A 24,692-nucleotide genomic window follows, 5' to 3' on the forward strand; every position below is an offset into this window, starting at 1 on the left:
GTTACGACACAGTTGGATGTTTTATCTGAAGAAGGTGCTTTCAAACTTTATCCACAGGAACCCACTGTAAAAAACTTTAATAACCTCAGGACCCAACCCATATACACGTATATAAAACTGAACTTTCATGAAATGATATTCAGTATTCCATCCATCATAACAAAAGCACACTCTTAATATACACAAGGAAAAGCCCAACATAAGCAGAACAAACCAAAATATACTATTCCCTCTAACCTACTCTTTTCCCACCACTTGAAGAGAACAAAAGGGGGAGGGGAACAACACAAAGAAAAAATCCAGTTCAGCTTGGTGGTGGTTTCCTCTTTATTGATGTGCCTCCTACCTTCCCCCACAATTTCAGTCCCTTCCATCTACCCCCCAAAAAGAAGGTAGTGAAAAGAAAGGATTGTTGGGGCTCTGAGCCCCTTGGGCAGTTAGAAAGGGAACAGAAACCAAAACAATCACCAGATGTGACAGAGATTGATAATCAAGAAATCTAAAGCAGAATGGGAAAGGTGGTAAAGAAAGGGGAAGAAAGAAAGGAGAGGTATTAGAGGCCATCTCCCCCATTAACCCTTGTGTTAAGAGGGTCTGTAGGAGAGTCTCAAACATTAGGAAGTGCAGGTCCTGAAGAAGGGAGGTGGTGTTTGAACCTCAAGGAGGAGTAGGTCAAGGAAGGGGGGCCACCTCTCTTTTTGTAGAATGGGACCCCCCCACCTTAGGGGCAGCAGCTTCACAGACCGTAGACACTTTCATCACTGTAGGCAATGTATAGAAAGAAGTCTTCTTCATGGTGTTCCTGGGATGAAGACAGAAAACAACAGCGTTCAGGCATCAGAGTTTTAGTTACTTGAACCACCCACCACTGGGATATATTCTTCCACAACCATTCTTTTTGAAGACCCCAAACACCAGTGCTTTGACTCTCCCTCTCACTTGCTCCAGACCATAAGTGCTGGGCAGTATTATCCTATCCACAGTCTTGGACAATAAGATCTCAAACTATTCTCTACTGCCTTGGAACACGGAATGGCTGGAGGGGAGTCTGGACCACAGCGGTTACTCTGGTTCACTGCCCTGTCCAAATCCCTAACCCAGAACGATACGGAAATCTTAAGGGTGAATATAAAATTGAGAGCTAAGTAAGCCAGCTGGTCCAAGAACTGCTGACTTCAAACTTTCTGCCTCTCAAGTGCTTCCAACTCCTCCCCAAAGCCTCCTCTACTTCCCAGGCACCATACCTGGTACAGCTGACCCATCGTGGCACTGGTGGGCGGAATGACATTGTTGACGAAGAAAAACAAGGCATCCTCTGCTCGGAGATGAATTCGCTTCCGGATTAAGAAGTAGAACTGACCAACTGCCAAGATACAAGGCTTGATAAAAGTCAGAGGTCACAAATACCCTCAAAAGAACACCTGCTATGTGGAGTCTCCTCCATCAGAGACTGCACTCCCACCCCCAGGAAATAAATCTGAGTACTGGGTCAGGTTCCCACCTGTAAGATCAGAAGGCACCAGATATTTCTTTTTGTCCAGGTCTCCTATCCGAGCTTTAGGAGCCTTTTCTACTATCACCTGTTAAAGAGAAGATAAAAATTAGCAGACACTAGGTACACAGACGCACAGCTCCACCTGTCAAGAACTCAACATTCCTAGCACCCACACGTACCCCAGACTCATTTCTCTTTGTCTCTTAACACGCGGCGCAGCCCTGAATAGGAATTCTGACCCCATTGACTCTAATTCACCTAAACATTCAGGATCCCTGAATACGGCGTCATAAAAACAATTACGTTAATCAGATGAGGATGACTTATTCGGACCAACCAGAGCTTCAATTTCAAAAACCCTATGTGAAGCTCAGACTGTCAAACGCCCCGCAGCCTCCCACGGGAACCCCAAGGTCTGTCTCTCGAGTCTACATCTTCTCACTTTCAGCTCTACTGGTACCCCATTCCTTTCACCTCCGGTCCCAGAAACAGCGGTTTGGGGCTCGTTCCCAACGCCGCCACAACCGGCAGCCTGTTGCCTGCGCTGTGGGTCCCGGACTCAAGCCCAGGCCGTGGCGTCAGCGCCAGCGCCCCGCGCCCTCGGCCCTGGCTACTGTCCTCACCGGGACCCGGTCCGGGTATTTCTTTCGGATCTTTTCGCCCTCAGAGCGGCGCTTCTCGAACGGATGCTCCTCTTTATACACGAACTTCATCCTCCCGGGAACCGGGCTGGACCGGGCTGGGCTGAGGGAACCCGGGGGGGGCCGGGACGGGGGGCGGCGGCGACGGCAGCGACGCGCGGGCGGATTCAGCGGAGCGATCCCCGGACTTGCGCCACTTCCCTATTCACCAACCCCGCCCCCGGCCAACAGGGGGCTCCCAGGCTGCTATGTTACGCCACTGACGTAACTGCCCTAACGGCAGTAGCGTAGCACCACCTACTGACCTCCTCTCTCACGCCGTCAGCGTAATCGCTTTGGAATCAATTTGTAAATTACGCAGGCGGCGTAGAAAAGATGGTTGCCTTTTGCTATCGTCGGAAATAACTGAAAATCCATTTCCCGACTTTCCCCACAGGGAGGTAACGATGAAAAGGGCTAAAAGATGGTAATCGTAATTTGAGACTTGGCTCTCCGAAAGCTCTTTTTGGAAGTAATGCAGAGGAAAAGCAGATAAAGGATAGCTATTCACGAAATCTGTTGGTACGCTGAAGGCGGCCGTTGACACCAAAACAAAGTAGTACCCAAGTGGAGGAAGAGGTCGCTGGAAATAAGAGGGCAGAAACGAAACCTGTGTTTGGAGAGACGCACTGGACGCTTAAGTTCCAATAATGAGTGGACCAATAGGGACTGGAGAGGAGGTCTAAAAGGTAAGGACTACGTCAGCGCGGAAGAACACTGCTGCTGTGTCCGCGTAAAATCATGTGATCTCAAAGGGCGGAGCGTCACGTGGCGGGCGCGAGGAAGTAGACCCGGCTTGGGCTTCGGGAGGAGGGCCCCGGGGAGGTGGGGACGTGGGGCCGGGTCAGCCAGGGGGCTGGGGAGCCCGCCGCTTGAAGGAAGCGCCTGCTTAGCTAGTACATGCCAGTCTTCCAGTCGAAGCCCAGCCTTTCTTGTCGTCGAGGTTTCTACTCCTTTAATACTTCGTCCTACTGCACTGAAGCTCAGGTTCTCTCAGGACACACAGCTGTCTCTTCACTCCCCACCAGGGTGCCCATCCTGTCACTAAGACCCTTCCTGCCAGGGAAAGCCAACACTACCCTTCCCCCTACACTTAGGGTCTACAGCAGGCTCTTCTCTCTCTGCCTAGTGAACAGGGTGGATATGAACAAAAACCCCTCCCTCGTTTCCCCAAACCCCAGAGAAGGACCTAGGGCAGCTTTGGTTTCAAAGTTATAATGCATGGTTTAAAAGAGAGGAAAGGAAAAAAGAGAAAGCTGGTTACAGATCTGAGGGAATCTAGGAGGAAGGGCAAATAGAGGAAAAGTAAAGGAGGGGACAAGTTTGGGGGAAGTCCAGTGGCCCAAAATCCCAGTTTCCCACCCACAGCCCAGCCCTTGGAGTGAAGAATTAGATCAGTTTTGTACAAGAGTTTTTAAAAAATCAAATCACAACAAAGCTGGCTTGGCTTCTCTTTTGAGCCTCCCGGATTACCGAATGTCTGTCTCACTCTGGCCAGTTGTGTCTCTCCACCAGACACTGTTGCGGCTCTCCTAGGTCTCCGCTTATGTCCCAGTCTGGGGTTTCCAGGAGTGCGAACACGAAGTTAGAGTGAGGCTGCTTCAGAATCTGGCCCTTGTGTCCATCCAGACTCCGTAGGGAGTGCAAGGCTCCCAGGGCAGAGAGGGGTGGGAGGGGCAGACCCTGCCCAGACAGTCCTCACCGTTGGACAGGGCATCAGACGGCATCCCGAGGGCTCACCCTCCCCTTCCCCCCCACCCCAACTCAGGTGGAGGGGGAGCAGCTGTCACCAGAGCCTATGTTGGTGAAGGTTTCGGCTCAGCACAGAACGAACATCAGCGGTGAACCTGGGACGACAATAACTTGCATTGGTAGAGTCCTCATGGGGACAGCCTCCTCACACTAGTGTAAAGCAGCCTCACTGAAGATGTGGGACAGAAAGAACCACCATTTTCTCATGAGGCTGAGGTTCAGTTTGCCCAAAACCCAATGGCTAAAGGTGAGGAGTTTTCTTAAGACCTAGGTTCAAAAATTATATTCTTAGGGAAAAGAGATAAGGAAGTAAAACAGGACAAACTTTTATTCCTTCTTGGGATCCCCTACCACTCTTCTCAGAAATCTAAGTGTCTAGCTTCCCTTACCTGAGGGCATCCAGCATTGGAAGCAGGTTGAGAAGGGCGGTATCACTGGGATCACTGAACCAGGATTTGATGGGGATGGCATTGTCTAGGGTGGGTGAAAAGGCACATGAGAATAAAGGGTTCAAGAGAGAAAGGGTGTTTTCCCTTTTATTTGGGGGTGGTTACTTTAAAATACACAACCTCCCTCCCAAACTCAATGACCTAAGTAAAACCTTCTGTATTTATTTTCCAAAACAAAATTAAATTTTAATCACCATATCTCATACTAGGGTAAGGCTTCTAGTCAAACTTGTGCCTTGTGTTTTACCTAAAGCAAATTTTATATGAAAAATCTGATTTATGAAACATATTGGGGGGGGGCAGGGAACACTCTCATATGAAAGAAAAACAGCTTGCATCCTGACCTACTGTAAACCAGGGAATCCCAGCCCCGTGCATTCAAAATACCTCCTTAGAACCACTTTCTAGTCCTGCCAGACTCACTGCCTTCTCCCTTACCTGGATGGCTCCTGTAAGCCCCTGGAGAGTTATCCAGGATCACAATGCTGGAGAGGTCACTGTGGACCACAGAGAGGTCCTTGATGTAGCTGCCCAATTCCAAAGTGCAGTGCTGGAAGGCAGGGTGGGCTGGGCATCAAAAGGAGACTCGCCCTCTGTGATTGCTCCCCCAATCCCAACAATGCCCACAGGCAGCCAGTTCCCACAAAAGGGGATTATGTAGTACCCACACACACACCCTTAGAAGGTCCCATTCCTGGGCAGTTGCCTCAAACTGAAGCCCCTCCCTGATGGCCTGCCTCCCCAGCCTCATTCTTAGGCTTAGATTCTAGTCCCTTACCTGTCTGTAGTATCTCCTCTTGAGAATGCTTCTGCTATTATCCAGTTTATCTGCCACAGCAGAGCCATAAATCTCCATGCTTGCTGTGAACACCACCAACTCGTACCACTGGCTCACCTGAAATAGATTAGAGAAGAGGAAGCTGTCAGAAGAGGTGATTGTTCATTTGGACATACAGTTCCCTTTTACTAAGACTCCAGTGTAGACCTTCAGGCTTTTCAGCAACACTGCATGTCTCTGAGGACACAAAATTTTGAAACTGTCCTTAAGACTCCAAGTTTTAGGTATCATACCCACTTAAGATTCACAGATGCAAGAACAAGGTAGCAGAAAGGCCATGCAAAAATAGAACTGCATCAGCATAATAAATGAACTCTAACTATGGAAAGCCCTTCTCTGACCATCCAACAACCTCCCCTCTCCAAAACTGCCCCTGCCCATTTCTCTTGATCCCTTAATTCCTCCAAATCCTCTACATTTCCAGAGCCCTAAAACCATTCCTTCATCCCTGAACTGCCTTCAGCTTCTGCAAACTCACCACTTCCAAGAAGAAATCCACATGGGGCCTCTTATGTACAAAAAACCGGACGGGATGTTTGTCTATTACCACCTGCAGAGGAACACAGCAGGGCTGGGAGAACTCCTAAACACCTCCACCCACGCCTCAAGGACACCCCCTACCCTCCCACTGCTTGCTCCCCTTTTTCAGGCTGCCCCCATGGCCCAAGGACGAGGCCAGGGACGAGGTACTCTGGGATTGGGAAAGAATCTGAGCAGAATTACAGACACAAGTTATTCCATCACTTCCTACTCCCACACACCTTGAGAATGAAGTCAGGAGGCGTTCCAGGCCGGACTGTGGGCCTCAGGACCCCATCATGATGGGAGTGAATAAGTGTCTCATCCAGATCCAGCACCAGGATCTTCCTCTTCACCTGGCCTGAACCACAGGGGAAGGGGTAACACCAACCTACCTCCAGCCAAGACCTCGAACCCGACCTCACCTAGGGTTCCTCCCAGCCAGCATACTCACTTAGCCGATTCCGGGACACAGGAGATAAGGGAAGGATGTCATATCGAACAGTTTGGTACTGAATTACCTAGGAATAGCAAGAGAGAAGGTTAAACCCTGGACAAGGAAATCTTCCCTACTAACAATAGGAAGCACATGTTGAACATTTACTAAAAATTGAAATGAAGTGAAAGTCACTCAGTTGTATCCAACTCTTTGCGACCCCATCAGTATAGTCCATGAAATTCTCTAGGCCAGAATACTAGAGTGGATAGCCTTTCCCTTCTCCAGGGTATCTTCCCAACCCAGGGATCAAACCCAGGTCTCCTGTGTTGCAGGCGGATTCTTTACAGCTGAGCCACAAGGGAAGCCCCTATAAATTGGGCATGGTATAATTTAGGGTTATTTATGTAATCCTCAAAACAACCCTAATAATAATTATAACAACAATATTATCCATGTTTTAAGGATGAAGAAACCAAGGCTGAGAGACGTTAAATAACCTAAGACCACACAGCTAGGAATTAGTGGTTTGCCCCTCCAGTAAGAATGAAGACCATGAAAGCATGGATTTTGTCTTGATCATGGCTGTATTCCTAGAACACTATTGCAAGGGTGGCTACTCAACACTAGAATCAATGAAATGATGGAGCCACGATTGTACCCTTGCAGTCCCACCCAAGAACCTGTCCTGTTACCCACGATATTATCCTGCTACGTGGAAATGCATGCCCCTGCCTACCTCCACCTCAAGAATTCTTTGTGACAACTCCCATCACCTTGTGTTGGGAGCTGAGCACCTCAGAATCCTTAGTGGACAGAGGGTAGGTATCAGGAGGGGAGGTCCTTGGGTCACTAAGGGGAAGAGAGGATGAGGGAATCCAGGGGTTGTCAGGTCAGCTAAGTTCCTCTGGCTGGGGGCCACCAGGTCTATTTTAACCAGCCACCTGTCCATTTCTGTCTTTACTAGCCAAGTCACAAGCTGCAGAGAACCTCAGCCCTCTGAACAGCCTCCTTATCCTGGTACCCAGGGCAAGGCAGAGAATACCGGAAAGCCCCACTCACCAAGCTGACTGATAGAGCACCGAGAAGGCCAGAGTGAAGGGCTGTGAGTGGGAGGTGAGGAAGGGACAAGGATGTCACCAGCCTGGCCTTCCAGCTTCTCCATCTCTCTAGAGGCTCCTGTTTCCAACACTCAGGTCTCTCGCATGCAGAGCTTGGTGATTCCCTCCTCTGCCCTTTTCTTCTAAGCACAGTCCATCCCTAGGCTCCAAGCCTCATCAGAACCAGGCTGCTCCCCACTTGCAAACCAAAGGGCCCTCTCCCCCTAACCCCAAGACATCTGCCCTTCTTTTCTTGCAGGGCTGCCGATGAGAGCCGCAACAGCTCGGGTGTCCTGTCCTGCTATCTCGGGTTGCACATGCTGGGCATGTAGGGAATGCTCTAAGCATCTGCCAGAAAGGGGGCGGGGGGAGAAACCAGACTGGAAGGAAGACAAAAGGCTTTGGGGTCAAGGAACCTGTCTCTAGCTGGGTTGGTGCACACCTCTGCACCCAGAAAACAGCTGCTATTTTCTCCCCTAAAAGAAAGGAAAGCAAGGGGGATACTCTCTGCAAGGCCAGGAAGAGAGGACAGCACCTAACATGGAAGGAAAACCCCAGGAGCTACCACACACGCATCTCAGCATCTCTGACCTGATTCTTCTTAGTTCCTGACCTTGTCTTGGGGAAATAGCCCTGCCTACAACCATGACCACCCAGAAACAATCCTCACCCTAAATCAAAAAGTGAAAGTAGACTGATAAAGGAGACACTGAAGCCAAGGCCAGGCCCATTCTACCACTACCACTCAGGCAGGGCTGTCTGGAAATTTGACCTAGGCAGCCCCTACCAGATTTTATTTCTTCCAGTTTTATTGAGTTATGCCAGAGTACAGACTGGAGATTCTCAACACCCCAACTCCCTGAGTCCTCCCCAGCCTCCTTCAGTGTATTCTCCCCCATGGGGGTGAGAACACACAGCATATTTATTAAGTTATGTTAGCCTAAGGAGATTTGACCTTGGAGAAAAGCTATGGAGGAGGGAACCCAGAGATACACTCCCCACAGTATCCCTCACAATGCTGGGGTCTCCTGGGAAAACAAGCATGCCCTCAGATTGAAGTCTTTACAACTGACAAGCACCGTCTTATGATGAGGACACTCAAACTTTAATGTGCTCCCTTCTGCAACTAAAGATGACCATCATAAACGCATTTTTATGCGTTTTTCAATCCCAGAGTCTTGATAAGCCTAAATATTCACACTCACACTATGAACTGGGTTTTCAGGACCTTTTGGGAAGAGTTCCCATAATCTGAACCGCAGGAGCTTCTCCTGCACACCCAGGGCTTTTCCTAAATTCCCATTCTTGTTTGTCACATACGCCCTCCCACCCACCCCCACCCTTGGCACAGGAGCCAGTATATTCCTTGTCTTAAGACCAAACACACATGGAGATTCCAAATAATGGGAGGGTCTTTGACTAACCCACATCGATGGATCTGCTGCCATCAAACAGGTGTTCCCCGCCTATCGGTTTCTTTAGCAACAACTTCAGCTTTCTTAAAGAGCGCCCCACCCACCACCCTGGCCCCCAAGAATTGCCAAATCCTTTTACCGTCTAGCCCCCCTCCACCATCTCGGTTCTACCGCAAGGGTCTTCCTTTTTCCCATCCCACCTCTTGCCCAGCTACGGGTGCTCTAATTCTCTAGCGGTAGAAGCTGCCGCCAAGACTCGGTTCCTAGGCCCAAACAGAGGCCCGACACTTTCCGAAAACCCTTGAGCACAGCTGACAGAGGTCCCCACCACCACCAGCGCCCACCCAAGGCTCACCGTGCGGATCTGCCTCCGCAAAAGGTAAATGAAGAAGCTCCAGAGCTTGGCGGCGAAGGCCACGAACGTGCGCAGCCCCAGCAGACACTGCGTCCGCATCATCCCGATGACCCCGGCACCGCCGGCCCCGGGGCCCCCGCGGCCCAGCTCCGCCAGCCCCCCGGGGGCAGCCCCCCGCCACCGGGAGGGGGAACGGGGGCCCCGAGTGGCACAAGAGGCTGCAGAGAGGGGCACGGAGCGGGCGGCTCACAAAGCCACCCACGACGAGGGGAAAGCCCAGCGGAACGGGGAGCTGGGGGACAGGCGTGGGCAGCCCGCGGGGGCCCACATGGGCGGGGAGTGGCACCGACGGCTTCGCCGAGGTTGCGGGCCGAGGCAGGTCGGGCTACAGTGGGGTCCTCCGAGACCAGGAGAGAAGGGGATGGAGAATTGGGGGAGGGGGCTGTGGGGGAGGGGGTTAGGGAGAAGGGAGGGAGGGAGGGAGAAGGAAGGGGGAGGGGAAGGGGGAAGCGGAGGGTGGCCCGCTGCGCAGGCGCGCTAGGGGGCTGCCCGCGGGAAAGGGGCGGGCGGGGGCAGCGGCGCGCGAAGGGCCGCGGAGGCGGTGGCGAACGGGCCGGGTGAGCCAAGGACCCAGGAAGAAGGGGAGGGGGAGCCGAAGAACGCGGATGGCTGGACCAGAGCGGCCTCCCCCTCCCCGAGGTCAGGGGCGCCTCAACCGCTGGGGAGCGGGGCTGCAGCCTCTGCAGCTGGATTTCCCACTCTGACGGGCGCCATTTTACCGCCCAAAGGACTCCCTCCTCCTTTCTTCCCCCCTCCTCTTCCCCTCTGACACTACTTCCGGTGGTGACGTGTATTCGCTTCACCTGGACTAAAGTTCCCCCTACTCAGTCTATGGGGGTGGGGATAAAGAAAGTGGGGCGTGTCCCGAACCGGGCCACAATATTGCGCGTGCGCGGGGGCGGGGCCTGGAGCAAAGCAGGCCCACCTTGAATTGCACGGGCTGAGCGGAGTGACGTCACTTGTCCCCGAGCCTCAGACCGTCGGAAGGGCTCGCGCGGCCACCTCCCCCTCCCACGGACAACTGCCCCAACGGCTCTTTCCGCCCCGGTCACAATAAAAGTGTAGAGAGGGACGTCGTCCCTACGTGTGTGTACCAGCACTCAGGAGGCGCTATTCCCCGTGAGCCTTCCTGGGATAGTGAACCTAATCACCTCTCCAGACTATACCAGGTCTTAGTGGTGGGAGGGATCGTGGACGCCCCGCCCCTTTCTTGTGGAGGGGGCGGGGCAGTGGACAGTGACGCCATCAGAGGGCGTCCGAAAAGGGACGGGACGCGTTTTGGGGATGTTGGAGTCGCTGTTGGCTGCTGGTGGCCTGATGTTGCTTCGGGGTGAGGGTCGAAGGCACAGGCGCTTCGGAACAGGGCGCAAGGGGCGGAAGTGGAGAGGAGGGGTCATAGGTCACAAGCCAGGGGTGGAGGTCTCGACCACTTGGTGAATGCGAAAACCTCAGTATTCTCAGGCTGTTTGTTATTCGCTCTTTCCAGACTCCGTAGAGTGGGAGGGGCGTAGTCTCCTGAAGGCGCTTGTCAAGAAATCTGCGTTGTGGTGAGTATCCCGCAGCGTCTCGCCGTTCCGTCCGATGAGGGAGCCTGGGTCCCATTCTGACAGTCCCCCTCATCTCTGCCTCAGTGGTGAGCAAGTCCACGTCCTGGGCTGTGAAGTGAGCGAAGAAGAGTTTCGTGAAGGTTTTGACTCCAATATCAACAGCCGGTAAGTACAAATTGGAAGAAATTTAATTGGATTTGGGACTAATGTTGCTGAGGAATTTCCCTTCCAGCAACAGGGAAAAAACCTGATATGTAGTAGTGTGAAAGTGTCAGTTGCCAGTCGTGTCCGACCCTTTGCGACCCCGTGGACTGTAGCCCGGGCTCCTCTGTCCATGAGATTTCCCGGAGGCAAGAATACTGGAGTGGGTTGCCATTCACTTATCCAGAGGATCTTCCCCACCCAGGGATTGAACCCAGGTCTCCTGCTTTCAGGCCGGTTCTTTACCATCTGAACCTCCAGAGAAGCTTAAAGCCTAGTCGACAATTCATTGAATGGAAGTGGGTCTTTCAAAGGAGGTAGGAATTAGTAAGTGGAATGATGAAGAGTAGTTATCTGGAGAATCCAAAACAGGGACTACAGAAGATGAATTGAGTAATAAAAGGCCGACAGTACAGGCTAGCATTAGAGACTGCCCTGGAGAATAAGAATAAACATGTTCTGCCTTTTGAGTGAATCAGTCTAGTGATCAACATATGTCAGCACCAACTGCAGGCTACATAGGTATTTGTCGTACAAACAGAAGGAACAATTTATGCATAATTGGGGAGATACGGAAGCCATCTGGCTTCCCTGGTGGCTCAGAGGCAAAGAATCTGCCTACTGTCCAGGAGATGCGGCAGAAGCTGCGGGTCCAGTCCCTCAGTCGGGAAGATCCCCTGGAGAAGGAAATGGCAGCCCACTCTAGTATTCTTGCCCGGAGATCCCGTGGACAGAGGAGCATGGTGGGCTACAGTCCATGGAGTCAACAAAGGAGTCGGACACCGTTTAGTGACTAAACAACAACATGGAAGCCATACCTGTTCGTGGGAGATGCAGGAGCTTCCTGAGGTCAGCCAAAGAGCAGTATCTGATAATAGTGAAAAGTCTTACAGAACATGAAAAGGAAAATTTGAAAGGAGAGTGATAACATCATACCTGTTAGAAAGACTCCACACTGTGGAGAATGGGCTGGGCCCCAGGGGGAGGGGGGCGGGGAGCCTGGACTTAGGGAGACCAAGTGGGAAGGGTTTTGCAAAAATGCAGGTTCTCTCAGATGTAGAAGTGCTGGTTAAGAGCTAGTTGTGAACCAGGGACTGTGCTAGATTAGTGCAGTGATTGAAGTAGACAGGATTCGTATTCCAATGAAATCTCAGAGAATAATGGTAGGAGACAGGCCTGGCTTAAGGCAGGGTGGAGAGTTTGGGACAAATGTAAAAGGACGTTAGCAGGTACACCTTCGAGGACTTACAGACTGATGTGGGGCAGAGGAAAGCACCCGGATCAGGAGGTCCCTGAACCTATGTTGGATGGTTAAGAAAAATTGTTTCCTGGTCTGCATAGTTAGCTGGATAATGGTAGTTTACATCTGCCCAAATTTTGTATCCATTGTTAGAGTAGACATGATGCTGTAAAGATGATACTCACAAGAGAAGCAGGAGATACAAAGGAGGTATCTGGGAACAAGTTCTGCCACTGTGAAGCTTTCCCAGGATTTCCAGTCCATGCCAGTTTCTTTTCCTGAATTGTTATTCTATCTGTAGTTAGTATGACAGGACTTGCTTCTTGACGTTCTCTAAGCTGTTTTACAGGCAGGAACCATGTCTCAGGTCCTCGCCTTCCTCTTTATCCATTCAGAGAATGATACATTTTAGGCACCACTCAGGAAATATTTGATAATGATGACAGTTAACATTTATCAAGTGTTTACTACTTGTCAAGCACTGTACTAAATGTCAGAAGGTTGGTATTCCTGTTTTATAAGTGAAGAAACTGAGTCTTAGATGAACTAATGTATCAGGTGACCTTGGGCAAGTAGAACAAGCTTGGAGCTCAGGGCTGTTTGACACCAAAGTCTGTGCTGTCAATCACTATATTCTACTTTTAAGTTTTTTAAAATCAGCTTTTCACTGATGTTTAAAATATTAGTGAAAATCAAGGAAACCGAACCACAAAGATCAGAAGCCAAAGTTGGAGATGACGGGGGCAGGGGAGCAGTATAATCATGCCTTTTATTTTCCCTTTATAGGCTGGTTTACCATGATCTCTTTAGAGACCCTCTCAGCTGGTCAAAACCTGGGAAAGCCCTTCCTGGAGGGCCCCTGGAAGCCTTGAGGGCCCTGGACAAGAGGACAGTTTCTGGCCCTGCCACCATTGCTCTTGATTCCCTCAGCTGGTTGCTGCATCACCTTCCCTGCCCCACACTCTGCCAGACCCTGCATGCTCTGAGCCGTCAGGACTCCTGCCCTGGTGAGGCTCCTCATTTGTTTCTTCCCTTCATACATTCCCCCTACCAACCATGTGCCCCTCTCCACCCTAACAAGAAATATATCAGGGATCTCCAGTTGGGCCTTCTTCCAACACTTTGATCTTTATTCTATTTCTTGATTGCATCATAATGTTATCAATCACTCTTTTTTTATTTTCCAAGTTTGTGGGTTTTTTTTTTCTCTCATTCATTCATTCAACAAATGTTAAATATATACATACAGTGTTGGGTCCTTGCCTTCCAGGAGCTCAAAGTCCCGTTAAGGGTACAGACCAGTAAACAAGCAATTTACTGGAGAGCCTGATAGGGACTGTGATGATAAAGGACCATGTACAGAGTACCTTAAGGAATGTCTTGAAGAGCGAAGGGTCAGTCAGGCCAGTTTGTCCAGCTGATAGCTCTGGGACTAGCCCTAAAGTACAGTGGGTCCTCGGATGGGCTTTAGAGTCAGATACCCAGCTCAGTACACAGGTGTTTGGTCTGACAGCGCTTCAGTTTCCTCCGTAAAAGTCGAGGGAGAATGGAGTTTATAGTATTGGGATGAACCACTTGGAACTGTTGTTTTTATAGGTCAGATATGATCAGATGTTAGCAGTTTCATACAGTTCAACCTAAAAATGCAAATCTTTAGTGTAGTGTCTTACACTAAATGCGGCTAAAAAAAGAGGGAAGATGGGAGGGGATCTAAGGCACCAACTGGGATTTTTGGCAAGTTCCAGACACAGCAGGTAGTTCAGTGTACAAGAGATGAGGCTGAAAGCAAGTGGAGAACAAACATTGAAAGTGTGAACTCCTTCCTGGAGGCCTCGGGGCGCTCCTGAGGATTGAGGTCAGAGCAGTGCCTTGATTCGATGTACGCTGGAATAAGAATGTGTATTAACGTGAGGCCTGAAAGAAGTCAGAGCAGGGTGGTGAAACTGACTGAGGTCAGTCAGGATCTGGGCAGAGTTCTGAGAAGATGTGGGCCTCTGATGTGGGCCTTTTTTTTCCTCTTCACTGTTTGATCCCAAGCATCCCTGGAATGCTCCCTACTGCCCTTCGTGCACCACATTTCTTGTCCCTCTACAGGTGACACCCCCCCAGGTGAGCAGGTGCGTGTGCTGGGCCTGCTGCATGAAGAGCTTCACGGCCCAGGCCCTTTGGGAGCATTGAGCAGCCTTGCTCAGACCGAGGTGACCCTGAGTGGTACGATGGGCCAAGCATCGGCTCACATCCTCTGTCGGAGGCCGAGACAGCGCCCCACCCACCAGGTCAGGAGAAGCAGGGGACTGGAGGTTGAGGTCAGACAGAGAGGGAGAGCAGTAAAACAGATGATGTGATGGAGCACTTCCCTGGGCCCTCATCGTAGCATTTCCCCCATTTTATCTCCTTTGTGAGATGCCTTGTGAGGTAGATTGTTTTATTATCCCCATTTTGTAGCCTGGAAAGCTCACATACTGTAAGCTGAACCAACAAAACACACTGCCTTCCAGGAAATGGAAAAGGAGAAAAAGCCAAAAGTTGTCCCCATGGAGAGGTTTGAGGGGCTAAGAGGTGGAACGCATGAGCCGGAAGAAGCCAGTCAGATCAGGGGCTAAGAGCTGGAGTGGCAGTTCCTGGTTCTCTGGTTTGCTCAGTAAGATAGAAAAATCTTTCTTAACCCTCTTCTTACTTCTCCCCAGACTCAGTGGTTCTCCATCCTTCCTGACTTCAGCTTGGAGCTCCAAGCGGAGCCGCCACTGGAATCCCAGCCCCGCTCAGATCCTCATACTCCCTCGGTACCTAAGAGAGCCGGGGCGGGAACAAGGGGATGGGATTTGGGGTCTGGAAAAAGGAGAGGGGGATAAAAACTGCAGACATTGGGGGCGTGGGGTCAGGGATTCCAGGGATGGTGCAGACCAGCAGCTTCTTCTGTACCTGCAGGTGGACCCCACGACTCATTTGACTTTTAACCTTCATCTGTCCAAGAAGGAGAGAGAAGCCAAAGATAGCCTGACTCTGCCCTTCCAGTTCAGCTCGGAAAAGTAAGGTTGGGGCCTCAGTGCCCAAGTCCCTGAGTTGAGCCCAGCATTGTGCCTAAGAGGTGGGGCGACAGCAGGTTGTTGATTAACTTTTTCAACTTTATAGGGGCTGAAGTCCACCTCCAGAGTCAAGTCTGGGGAGTGGCTCTTTACCCACCCAAACCCCAGCAGTGTCAAAGGGCCGCGATGTCTCTTTTCTCTCCATTAGCGCTTTGGGTCCCAGCTCACTAATGTCCCCAAAGTAATCTGGGCCTGGGCTGAGCGGGACCAGACCCCAGGGAAGTGGCCCTATCTCCAGGTAGCAGCACTGGGAGGGTAGGAAGCTAGATGGTGTGCCAGAGGCAGGTTAATAAGGGCTTAGTAGACACTTGTTCTGTGCCCAGCATGTGGGCGGGTGAAGCAAGACTACACAGTATTCTTGCCCTCAAGCTGCTAAGAAGTTAGGGTGTTGCAAGAGCTGTCTAAGAGTATCCATCCCTATACCAGTTGGTGCTACACAAGGTCAGACAAAGGGATTTAGCCCAAGGAGACATGGAAGCCAGAGAGGGAGTGACTGTTACGCAGAAAGAGGGTGTCCAGATGTGACCCATTACCCACCCTCCCCAGCACCAATTCTCCCCTTATCTCTCCTCAGACAGCAGGCTCTACTGCGCCCTGGGCTGGGCCAGGCTACCAGCCACATCTTCTATGAGCCAGATGCTTATGATGACCTGGATCAAGAAGACCCAGACGATGACCTAGATGTTTGATTGTCTAGGAGATTTGACTAGACTGCAGTAGGAGGGGAAGAGGAAGACTACGGGCCTGTAACCATCCTTCAATGTGTGTGTTGGCCTTAGCCTGTCTCTGCTCCATCTTTGTTCCCTGTTTCTATGGAGGCCCTGCCCTGTGACCCATGAGCCAGGGAGCAGCTTCCAGTGAGAAGTGGGCTGGAGGCATAAGAGAAAGTGACAGGATAGGAACACCACCTCCCCCCAAGCCTAATAAAATATTTTATTTTGTATTAAAAGAAAAAGTTCTTTGGTTGCTATTTAAGCAAAAGTCGTAAGTGGACAGGACTGGAGGCTGGGAGTGGATGAGGGAAGCAGATGCCCTGAAGGGGATGGAAAAAAAGCCTACTTTCCAAAACATATTTTTATTACTGTACAAAAAGCACACCCTCCCTTTTTTGTCCCCCCCACCCAACCCCCCAGGAAACTGTACACGGTGTGCTGGGCTAGAGTGACTGAAGGCTTTTGCTTGGCACCCTGCCCACAGGCTGAGCTCTCTGCCCCAGGTCCTTTCATAAGGAGGCACCTGTAGGCTGTCAGGTTGGGGCAGGGGCGTCCCAGCTCACACATACTCCTTGGCAGAGTTGGGCTTAGGGTAGGAGCGAGGTGCACGGTATCCGGCTTTACTCTCACTCCCAGGACAGGAGCAAGAGAGCAGCGCACCTCCCAGGATGACCAGAGCAGACCCTGCCCAGCCAATGAAGATAGCAGGACCAAATTCATACCTGTGGAGAGAAGGGATTCTGGTCACGAACCCTGGCCTGCCTCTCCCAACCCCAGACCCCTTAGGAGATAGGGCTCTCATACTTACTTAACATTCATGGGGACCAACGGGTTATAGAAATCTGAGACAATCTGATGGCCGTACCAGGAGCAAGCTATCAAGGCAGCAAGACCTGGGGAAAAAGTGGGGATTCAGGTACTGTGAGCCACCCCCCCAAACCCGCACTGTGTCCACACTTACCCCTTCAGGATGGTTAACAGAGTCCTTGTCCCCACCTTGGACCTGTGGCTCACCTGCCAAGATGAAAATGATGCCTCCCGTCATGGCTATCCGGGCCTTCTTCACTTTGTCGTCTCCCCCACAGTTTGTACACTTCATGCCCATCGTGGCCACGAATGTGGCCAGGAAGCCCAGCACCAGGGAAACCACCATTAGGGCTCGAGTGGCCTGCAAGGCCGCTGCGGAAAAGGGGTAAGGATGCCATCCTTGCTGGAAATGACGGGGCGACCCTCGGACCGATTCAGACCCCGAGTCCCGAGCCGGAGCCGGCGGGTCCCGCCCCCTCCCGACTCCGTGGCCTTCCCGCTCTGCCCCGCCCTCTCGGCTCTAGGATCCGCCCGGGGCGCCAGGGTTTCGATGAAACTGCCTCCGCGGAGGGGGAAGGGTGAAAGGGGACGTCGAAGGAAAACAGAGGTGATGACCTGAACCCCGGTAGCGGTGGCTGCAGCCCCGGAGCCGCCCGCAGTCCTGGCTCTCGTCTCAGCTCTGACCCCACTATCGAGGCCACGGTTTGTGGCTTCGGCTAATCGGCCGATAAGATTAGAAGCCGCAGGCGGCGGCCCAGGGGGCAAACAGGAGGCGCGGCTCCTCGGCCCTTGGTTCGCCCCCAGCCCAACCCCGCGGCCTCCAGCCCGCGCCGCCTTTTGTCCGAGAAAAGGGCGGGAGATGGCGAAGACCTTGGCCTCCTCGGGGTAGGGGGAGGGGAAGGCCGCGCCCCAGGACTCAGCTTACCGGGAGCGGCTTGGTCCGCTGGCCGCTCGGCCGGGAGACGAGGCGCGTCCGCGGGCGAAAAGGGGCTCAGCCGGACCCGCGCACGTGCAGTCCCAGGACCTCGGCCCTACCGCTTCCTCCTCTCCAGCCGCGCTACCGCGCAACCCAGCGCGTCGGGCCGTGGGGCCTCTAGCCCGGCCCCTCACCCACCCCGCGACCCCGGCTCTGGAGCATCCGCCCCGTCGGTCCCGCGGTCTTACCCGGCAGGGAGAGCACCGAGTCGTACATTTTGCAGCTCATCATGCCGGTGCTCTGCGTGACGCAGTCCATCCACAGCCCCTTGTACATGGCCTGGGCGGTGATGATATTGTCGCCAGCGTACGAGCTCATCTGCCACTGCGGGATGGCGGTGCATGCCACCAGGCCCACCCAGCCCACCAGAGCCATGGAAAAGCCCAGCAGCTGCAGGCCCGAATTGGCCATTTCCGCCCTCAGAATAGACGGGGGGCGCCTGGCTGGCGAGTTTTTAAGTCACCCAAAGAGGCAAAAAAGTTGTTGGTCGACTGCTTGCAAATCTGGTCTCCGGAGTAAACAAACCGACCCCTCCGGCGAGGCGAGAGTCTCGGCAGAGGGGAACAGGACTGGTGACCGACAAAAGCGATCCGCGAAGGCCTGGCGGCTCCCTCGGGCGCTCGGCGACTCTTCCCAAACAAAAGGTGGAGGGGCCGTACGGGCGCGACCTCCGGGTGCTGGAAGTCCCCAGAGTATCCTGGGCTGTCGGCCCGAGGCTGCTGTGCGAACTAGAGGTCGCTCAGCGGTGAGCGGGCAGGTGCGGGCGGACAGGTGCTGCGCACCTGGATATAAGTAGGGCGTCGGGGGCGCGAGACAGGGAGTGATCGAGGGGCGGCCGAGGGTGACCTGACGTCACCGAAGGGACACTCACCTGAGCCGGAAGTCCTTGCCCCCACCCCTCCTGGCTCAGGTGTGGAGGAAGAAACCTGAGCACCAGCGTCACGCCCCTTCACTTACTGGGCTCGGCCCGCTGGAGGAGGGAGGTGGAGTCTTCTCGGGAGTCCCGAGTTCTGAGGAAGCCCCTCGGACTGGAGGTCCCTCGGGCGCAAGGACATCCCTTCCCCGCTCCCGGACAGGTGCGCCAGGAACGCGGCGGAGCCTGAGCCGGAGAGATGCCCCAGGCTAGCCCTGGCTCCGCCTTCCCCCCGCAGGGACTCTCGGCTTCTACTCGCTCTTTATCCCGCCCTACTTTCGCCCCCACCCTCTGTTCTACTGTTTTTCTCTTCAGTCTCCTTTCCTCGCCGACCCCACCTTCCGGGGACCCCTCAGAACTGTCCACTTCAGCCATCTAATTAGAGTCTCCACCGCCAGAGCCACCGCCTAGCGCCCAACCACCCCTCACCGCTGTCGCCTCCACCAGACACCTGGCTTCCAGAAGCGGTGCCCCAGCACCCGTCTCCTCCGCCCCCTATTCCGATCTCTGCTGGACGTGACTTAATGGCGGGGCCCTTGGCACCCCCCCGCCCCGCAGTCAGTCTCATGCCGCCTCAGGTGTCCTTTCCGCAGAAGGAAGAAACCACTGAAGCCAGAATCCAGCGAAGGGAGGGAGCAGGATAAGGCCTGGGTCAGAGTCTTGGCCACACCCACCATTCTCTTCCCCTGGAGTTTTTCCGCCGGTCCTCCACCTTTCCCTCTTCTTCCTCCCCCAGCCCTGCACTAGTTTCTCACCCTCATCCGAAGCCTGGACCTGCCTGTCTGTGTGCCCTCTCCCGCCCTCTCACCGTGCCGTCCTTCAGAACATCTGGCTCTAATGTGGCCTTTGATTCAGTCCTCAGATCCCCACCTCACCCTCAGGTTTCTTCTGTCACGCTCCCTGAGTTCTGCCCCATCGCACCAAGCATCCGCCACTTACCCATTCCTCCCTCCTCTGTTATCTCCCCTTCTTGTCCTTTCCTCTTCCTATTTTACTCCTCATCCTTTAGTCTACCTTTGTGCCCCATCTCCAGCCCCCTTGGAGCCCAGCATCACCCAGTAGCCTTTCTTTGCATCTACCCTAGAGCGCATCCCTGCTCCCTCATGGTCCAGTTTCCTTCCAGTCTTTCCTTCTCCAACCTGACAACTGTCGGGCTCACACACCTTTCTTACTCTGTCTCTTTCACTTAATTTTTTAACCTCAAGTCTCTCATATTTCCCATCTTTGCTCCTCCTCAAGCATTTCTCGGTCTTTCTTTCATTCAATAAAAATATTAATGGGCCCTTCATAGTCCTAATTAACCTGTTTTTCTGTAAAATGCAGACTTTAAGAAACTCTTTATTATTCAATTTTTCTACCTTTGATTAATGGTGAGTTTTTTTATTTTTTTAAGGTGATTTCCAGCTCTGAAAATCCACGTTTCTTTTTTTTTTTTTTTTCATGTTTCTTGTTAGTTAAATATATCCAGCTCCTCTCCAAGCTCAGTGAGACCATCTCAGGCCAAGCCACCATCACCTCTTGCCTGGACACTGCAACCGCCTCCAAACCAATCTCTCTGCTTCCCTGCTTGTCCTTCTAAAATCTATTTTCCAGAAACAAGTTTGTTTTTTTAATAAAGTTTTTATCTTATCACTTCCTGTTTAAAATCCTTAACACTTCCAATGGCATTCTTTGGCTCCTATTGCTCCACTGGATTTGCAAATAAATGTTACACTATGGTTTATGAGACTCCATGTGTCAGCCACACTTCCTGAACTATACAGTGTTCCTTCCCACCAGAGTGCCTCTGCTCTCTGTTCTCTATGCCTGGGTGCTCTTCTCATCTACCCCCACCCAACCTTCCTTCTACCCAGCTAACCGACTCATCCTTAGCTATCAGCTCAAATATGACTTCTCCTGGGAGGCCTGGCCTGAGCACCCCACCCCAGACTGAGTCAGGTCACCTTGCTGAATGTTCTCACTGCTCCCTGTACTGTACGTTCAACGTTCTTATCATGACTGGAAGCTATTCACTTTGTGTGATTATTTACTCAACGTCAGTCTCCCCACTATACTATAAGTTCCAAGAGATGTGTCTGGATTTTATCCCCAATAAATAGCTGATGAATAAATGACTAAATTGCAAATTAACATGATTTTCATATACTGATTTGACAAATATTTTCCGAGACCCTGTATAATGTACCAAGCACCATGCTTGACACTGGGGCTACAGCTGTAAACAAGAGGACACTGCAGACTGCCTGGTGGGCCAGTGGTTAAGATTCAGTGCTTCCAGTGCAGGGGGCACAGGTTCAACCCCTGGTCGAGGAAGTTCTGCATGGCATTCTGTGCCGTCAAAAAAGAAAAAGAGGACGCTTCATTCAGGTAACTTAGATTCTAGAAGGAGGAAGCAGGCAATAAAGACATAAAATGGTGCATGTTTTCAAAGCAATAAAATAGGGCAATGTGATGAGGTTGGGTCCATTCCAGAGTAAGGTCAGGGAGACCTACCTAGGAAGGGACTGTTAAATAATGAGCCACCCAGGAAGAACCACATTATAGGCATAGGGAACAACAAGTGCTACAGCCCTGTTTCTATTGTCTCTTTGAGACTTGTATTAACTTAAAGCAGGATTGCTCCACCTCAGCACTATTGTGTTTGGGTCCAGATAAGTCTTGGTTATGGGATGGTTCTGTGCATTATAGGATATTTAACAGCACCCTGGACTTCCACTGATTTGATGCCAGTATCCTCTCCCACACCCCAGTGTGACAATCAAAAATGTCTCCAGAATAAACAAGGTCCTACTGGATAGCACAGGAAACCATATTCAATATTCTGTCATAAACCATAATGGAAAAGAATATATATATATATATATATATATATATAATCACTGCTGTACAGCAGAAATTAATACAACATTGTAAATCAACTATGCTTCAATAAAATAAATTAAAAAAAAAAAAGAAATCATTGTCTCCAGAGATTGCCAGATGTCCCAGTGATGAGATGAGCAAAACTGGTCCCAGCCTAGAACCACTGATTTAAAGTATCACCAGTCACCATCACTGTGAATTTCTTGCTCTAGAATCCTTTAAGTAAAGAGCCAGGTATGAGGAGAAAGTAGATGGAGAGTTGGAATTAGCCAGGGTTGGGATTTTGCTAAAAAGAGAGAAAAGGGGGAGTTCCCTAGAAGCCTAGTGATTTGGACTCCAGGCTTTCACTACTGTGGCCTGGGTGCAATACCTGGTCAGGAACTGAAAATCCTAAAAGCCAAGCAGTGCTGCCAAAAGAAAGAAAGAAAGAGACAGAGAATAGAGAAGGAATTCTAATTTGCATGAGAGTGATTATGTGCTATAAATTGGGTATTAACGAGAGCAAACATAGAAAGGAGTCAGTGGATAGTGAAAAACTGATCCAGTCAATGGTTTTGAAGTCTCCGTAAAGTGAGAGAAGTGGGGATACGTGAATGGATGATCTAGAAGCCTAGGAGGTGATCATCAGAGGTGGCAGACTTGAATTCACTAAATTGGAAGAGGGTATTGTTAGAGATAACAAAGCCTTGGGTAAGGGCCTGAAGGTGGACTGAAGAGAAAGACAGTTGGAGATGAGACTGAGGGCTGAGAGGCCGTGAGTAAATGGAGTGTCCTGGTGGGTTCTGAAGTCAACAACAATGATGATGAGAACATAGGTATAAAGAAGTCGACAATGAGCTTGATCAATACCACAAGGAAGAGAAAGAAATAGATTGTGCAAAGATTGAAAGGGTCAAAATAAAACTGATTTGCAAACGATATAATCACCTACTAGAAAGTCAGATAAAAGCAAGAGAGTCTGTCAGAACTATCCATGGTGTTCAGCAAGTTTGCTGTACACAAGATCCACCCACAAAGAGAGTCACTAGTATTTTACTACACCAGCAATAACTAATTAGAAAATATAATTTAAAAAGTAACACTCAATTTGCATCACTGGCAAAAATTATAGAGCATCTTGGAACTAACCAAGTATTCATAAGACCTCAATGGAAGAAAAAATTTAATTCTACTAGGTCTGTCTAGTCAAGTTATGGTTTTTCCAGTAGTCATATATGGATGTGAGAGTTGGACTATAAAGAAAGCTGAGCGCCAAAGAGCTGATGCTTTTGAACTGTGGTGTTGACTCTCTTGAGAGTCCCTTGGACTGCAAGGAGATAAAATCAATCCATCTTAAAGGAAATCAGTCCTAAATATTCATTGGAAGGACTGATGCTGAAGCTGAAACTCCAATACTTTGGCCACCTGATGCGAAGAACTGACTCATTGGAAAAGACTCTGATGCTGGGAAAGATTGAAGGCAGGAGAAGGGGAAGACAGAGGATGAGATGGTTGGATGGTGTTACCAACACGATGGACATGAGTTTGAGTAAGCTCCAGGAGTTGGTGATGGATGGGGAAGCCTGACGTGCTGCAGTCCATAAGGTCACAAAGAGTTGGACATGACTGAACGACTGCACTGAACTGAAAGAATATAGAAGATGAATGAATGCAGAAATAGTCCATGCTCTTAAATGGGATAACTTAACATTATAAAGGTATCAGTTGTCCCCAGAATAACATACTATTTGATATATTACTAAAAAAAAATTCAATTGGTGTTTTTTTTTTAAGATATTAATAAGTTTACCTTAAAACACACACACACAAATAGTTAGGTCTTCGCTGAGAAGTAAGAGAGACAAGAGGGGTCTTGCTCTTCCAGAAATTTAAACTTGCTACAAAGCACTCAGCAACAGAAACTGTATAGTATTAGTCCAAGAACAGAGAGATACACCAATGGAACAGAATACCAGAGACAGAGGTACTTACATATATATCAAAAGTGTGTGCTGTATGCTAAGTCACTTAAGTGGTGTCTGACTCTTTTTGACCCTGGGGACTATAGCCCACCAGGCTCCTCTGTCCATGGAATTCTCCAGGCAAGAATTGCAGGGAATTCTCCAGGTAATTTTCTCTGCCATTTCCTTCTCCAGGGGATCTTCCCAACCCAGGGGTCGAACCCACATCTCTTATGTCTCCTGCATTGGCAGGCAGGTTCTTTACCATTAGTGCCACCTGGGAAGCCCATATCAGAAGTGGACATGTGGTAAATGTGGTGGGAATATGAGAAAAATATATTGGATCCCTAACACCCAAAACAAGGATGAACTCTAGATGGATTAAAAAGACCTAAACATGGAGAAGAAAATGGCAACCCACTCCAGTATTCTTGCCTGGAAAAGTCCATGGACAGAGGAACCTGGCAAGCTGCAGTCCATTGGGTTACGTGACTGAGCACGCACGATTGAGGAGGGTAGAGGGAGATGGATTGGTAGCAATAAACTGGTAGAACTAAAAAAAAAAAAAGACCTAAATGTGGGGACTTCCCTGGTGGTCCACTGGTTAAGACTCTGTGATCCCAGTGCAGGAGGGGGAGGTTTGATCCCTGGTCAGGTAACTAAGATCCCAGCTGCCATGGTACAACCAAACAAACAAAAATGTAAATCAAAAAACTATAAAGTTCTTAGAATAAAAGGTAAATTTTGATGCAAAAATGGAAAAGAACACATGCAAAATTTCAAAATCACAAATCCTAAGGGGAAAGTTGGTCATTTTGATGATACTAAATTTAAAGGTTTCTGCTAAATGAAGTTCACGAAAGAAAAATTAACAGGCAGACGATAGAACAAGAGAAAATATTTGCAAAATCCAAATATGACAACGAACTAATATTATTTGTTTAAATGTCTTGCCCATCAACAGTAAAAATATTCCAAGAGAAAAATGGGCAAAGAATACATGGAAGGGATTTGCCAAAAAATAGAAAGCCAAAATGCTAACAAGAGTTTAAAGGGATGCTCCAAGCCATAAGTAATCAGAGAAAACTGAAATACAATATCACCTTTCACCTACTGAACTGACAAAAATTGACAAATTCTCATTTATTTAAAATCTCATATAGTCCATTCTGATGGATCCCCTGGAGAAGGGAATGGCTACCTATTCCAGTATTCTGGCCTGGAGAATTCCATGGACTGTATGGGCCATGAGGTCGCAAAGAGTCAGACACGACTGAGCAACTTTCACTCACTTCATAGTCCAATTCT

General features: G+C 50.4%; 4 protein-coding genes across 5 annotated transcripts; 1 reads left to right on the forward strand and 3 right to left on the reverse strand.

Annotated features, from left to right (window-relative positions):
- Positions 1-315: 315 nt before the first annotated feature.
- GABARAP (GABA type A receptor-associated protein) lies at positions 316-2,732 on the reverse strand. Of its 2 annotated transcripts, XM_068976509.1 has the most exons (5): positions 2,119-2,732; positions 1,502-1,580; positions 1,245-1,363; positions 724-802; positions 316-679 (listed from the first exon to the last, which is right to left on the reverse strand). In XM_068976509.1, the coding sequence occupies exons 1-4, from the start codon at positions 2,206-2,208 to the stop codon at positions 737-739; spliced, it is 354 nt and encodes a 117-aa protein (XP_068832610.1). In that variant the 5' UTR covers positions 2,209-2,732; the 3' UTR covers positions 316-679; positions 724-736. The 2 variants fall into 2 exon arrangements, with proteins under 2 accessions (XP_068832610.1, XP_068832609.1); XM_068976508.1 differs by having other exon boundaries at positions 316-802; positions 2,119-2,723.
- Positions 2,733-3,398: 666 nt separating this feature from the next.
- Positions 3,399-9,469, reverse strand: CTDNEP1 (CTD nuclear envelope phosphatase 1). Its single transcript, XM_068976645.1, has 8 exons — positions 9,040-9,469; positions 6,188-6,254; positions 5,976-6,094; positions 5,693-5,764; positions 5,155-5,271; positions 4,815-4,926; positions 4,317-4,401; positions 3,399-4,022 (listed from the first exon to the last, which is right to left on the reverse strand). Exons 1-8 carry the CDS (start codon positions 9,139-9,141, stop codon positions 3,962-3,964), a joined length of 735 nt encoding a protein of 244 aa, XP_068832746.1. The 5' UTR covers positions 9,142-9,469; the 3' UTR covers positions 3,399-3,961.
- Positions 9,470-10,370: 901 nt separating this feature from the next.
- Positions 10,371-16,077, forward strand: ELP5 (elongator acetyltransferase complex subunit 5). The gene is made up of 8 exons (XM_068976644.1): positions 10,371-10,429; positions 10,586-10,646; positions 10,731-10,811; positions 12,874-13,094; positions 14,182-14,363; positions 14,775-14,870; positions 15,016-15,116; positions 15,748-16,077. Exons 1-8 carry the CDS (start codon positions 10,384-10,386, stop codon positions 15,860-15,862), a joined length of 903 nt encoding a protein of 300 aa, XP_068832745.1. The 5' UTR covers positions 10,371-10,383; the 3' UTR covers positions 15,863-16,077.
- A 270-nt stretch (positions 16,078-16,347) lies between these two features.
- CLDN7 (claudin 7) lies at positions 16,348-18,430 on the reverse strand. The gene is made up of 4 exons (XM_068978443.1): positions 17,858-18,430; positions 16,901-17,065; positions 16,695-16,779; positions 16,348-16,608 (listed from the first exon to the last, which is right to left on the reverse strand). Exons 1-4 carry the CDS (start codon positions 18,078-18,080, stop codon positions 16,446-16,448), a joined length of 636 nt encoding a protein of 211 aa, XP_068834544.1. The 5' UTR covers positions 18,081-18,430; the 3' UTR covers positions 16,348-16,445.
- Between the last annotated feature and the right edge of the window lie 6,262 nt (positions 18,431-24,692).

This window comes from Capricornis sumatraensis, chromosome 8 (genome assembly GCF_032405125.1).
Source record: "Capricornis sumatraensis isolate serow.1 chromosome 8, serow.2, whole genome shotgun sequence".
Classification (NCBI taxonomy): Eukaryota; Metazoa; Chordata; class Mammalia; order Artiodactyla; family Bovidae; genus Capricornis; species Capricornis sumatraensis.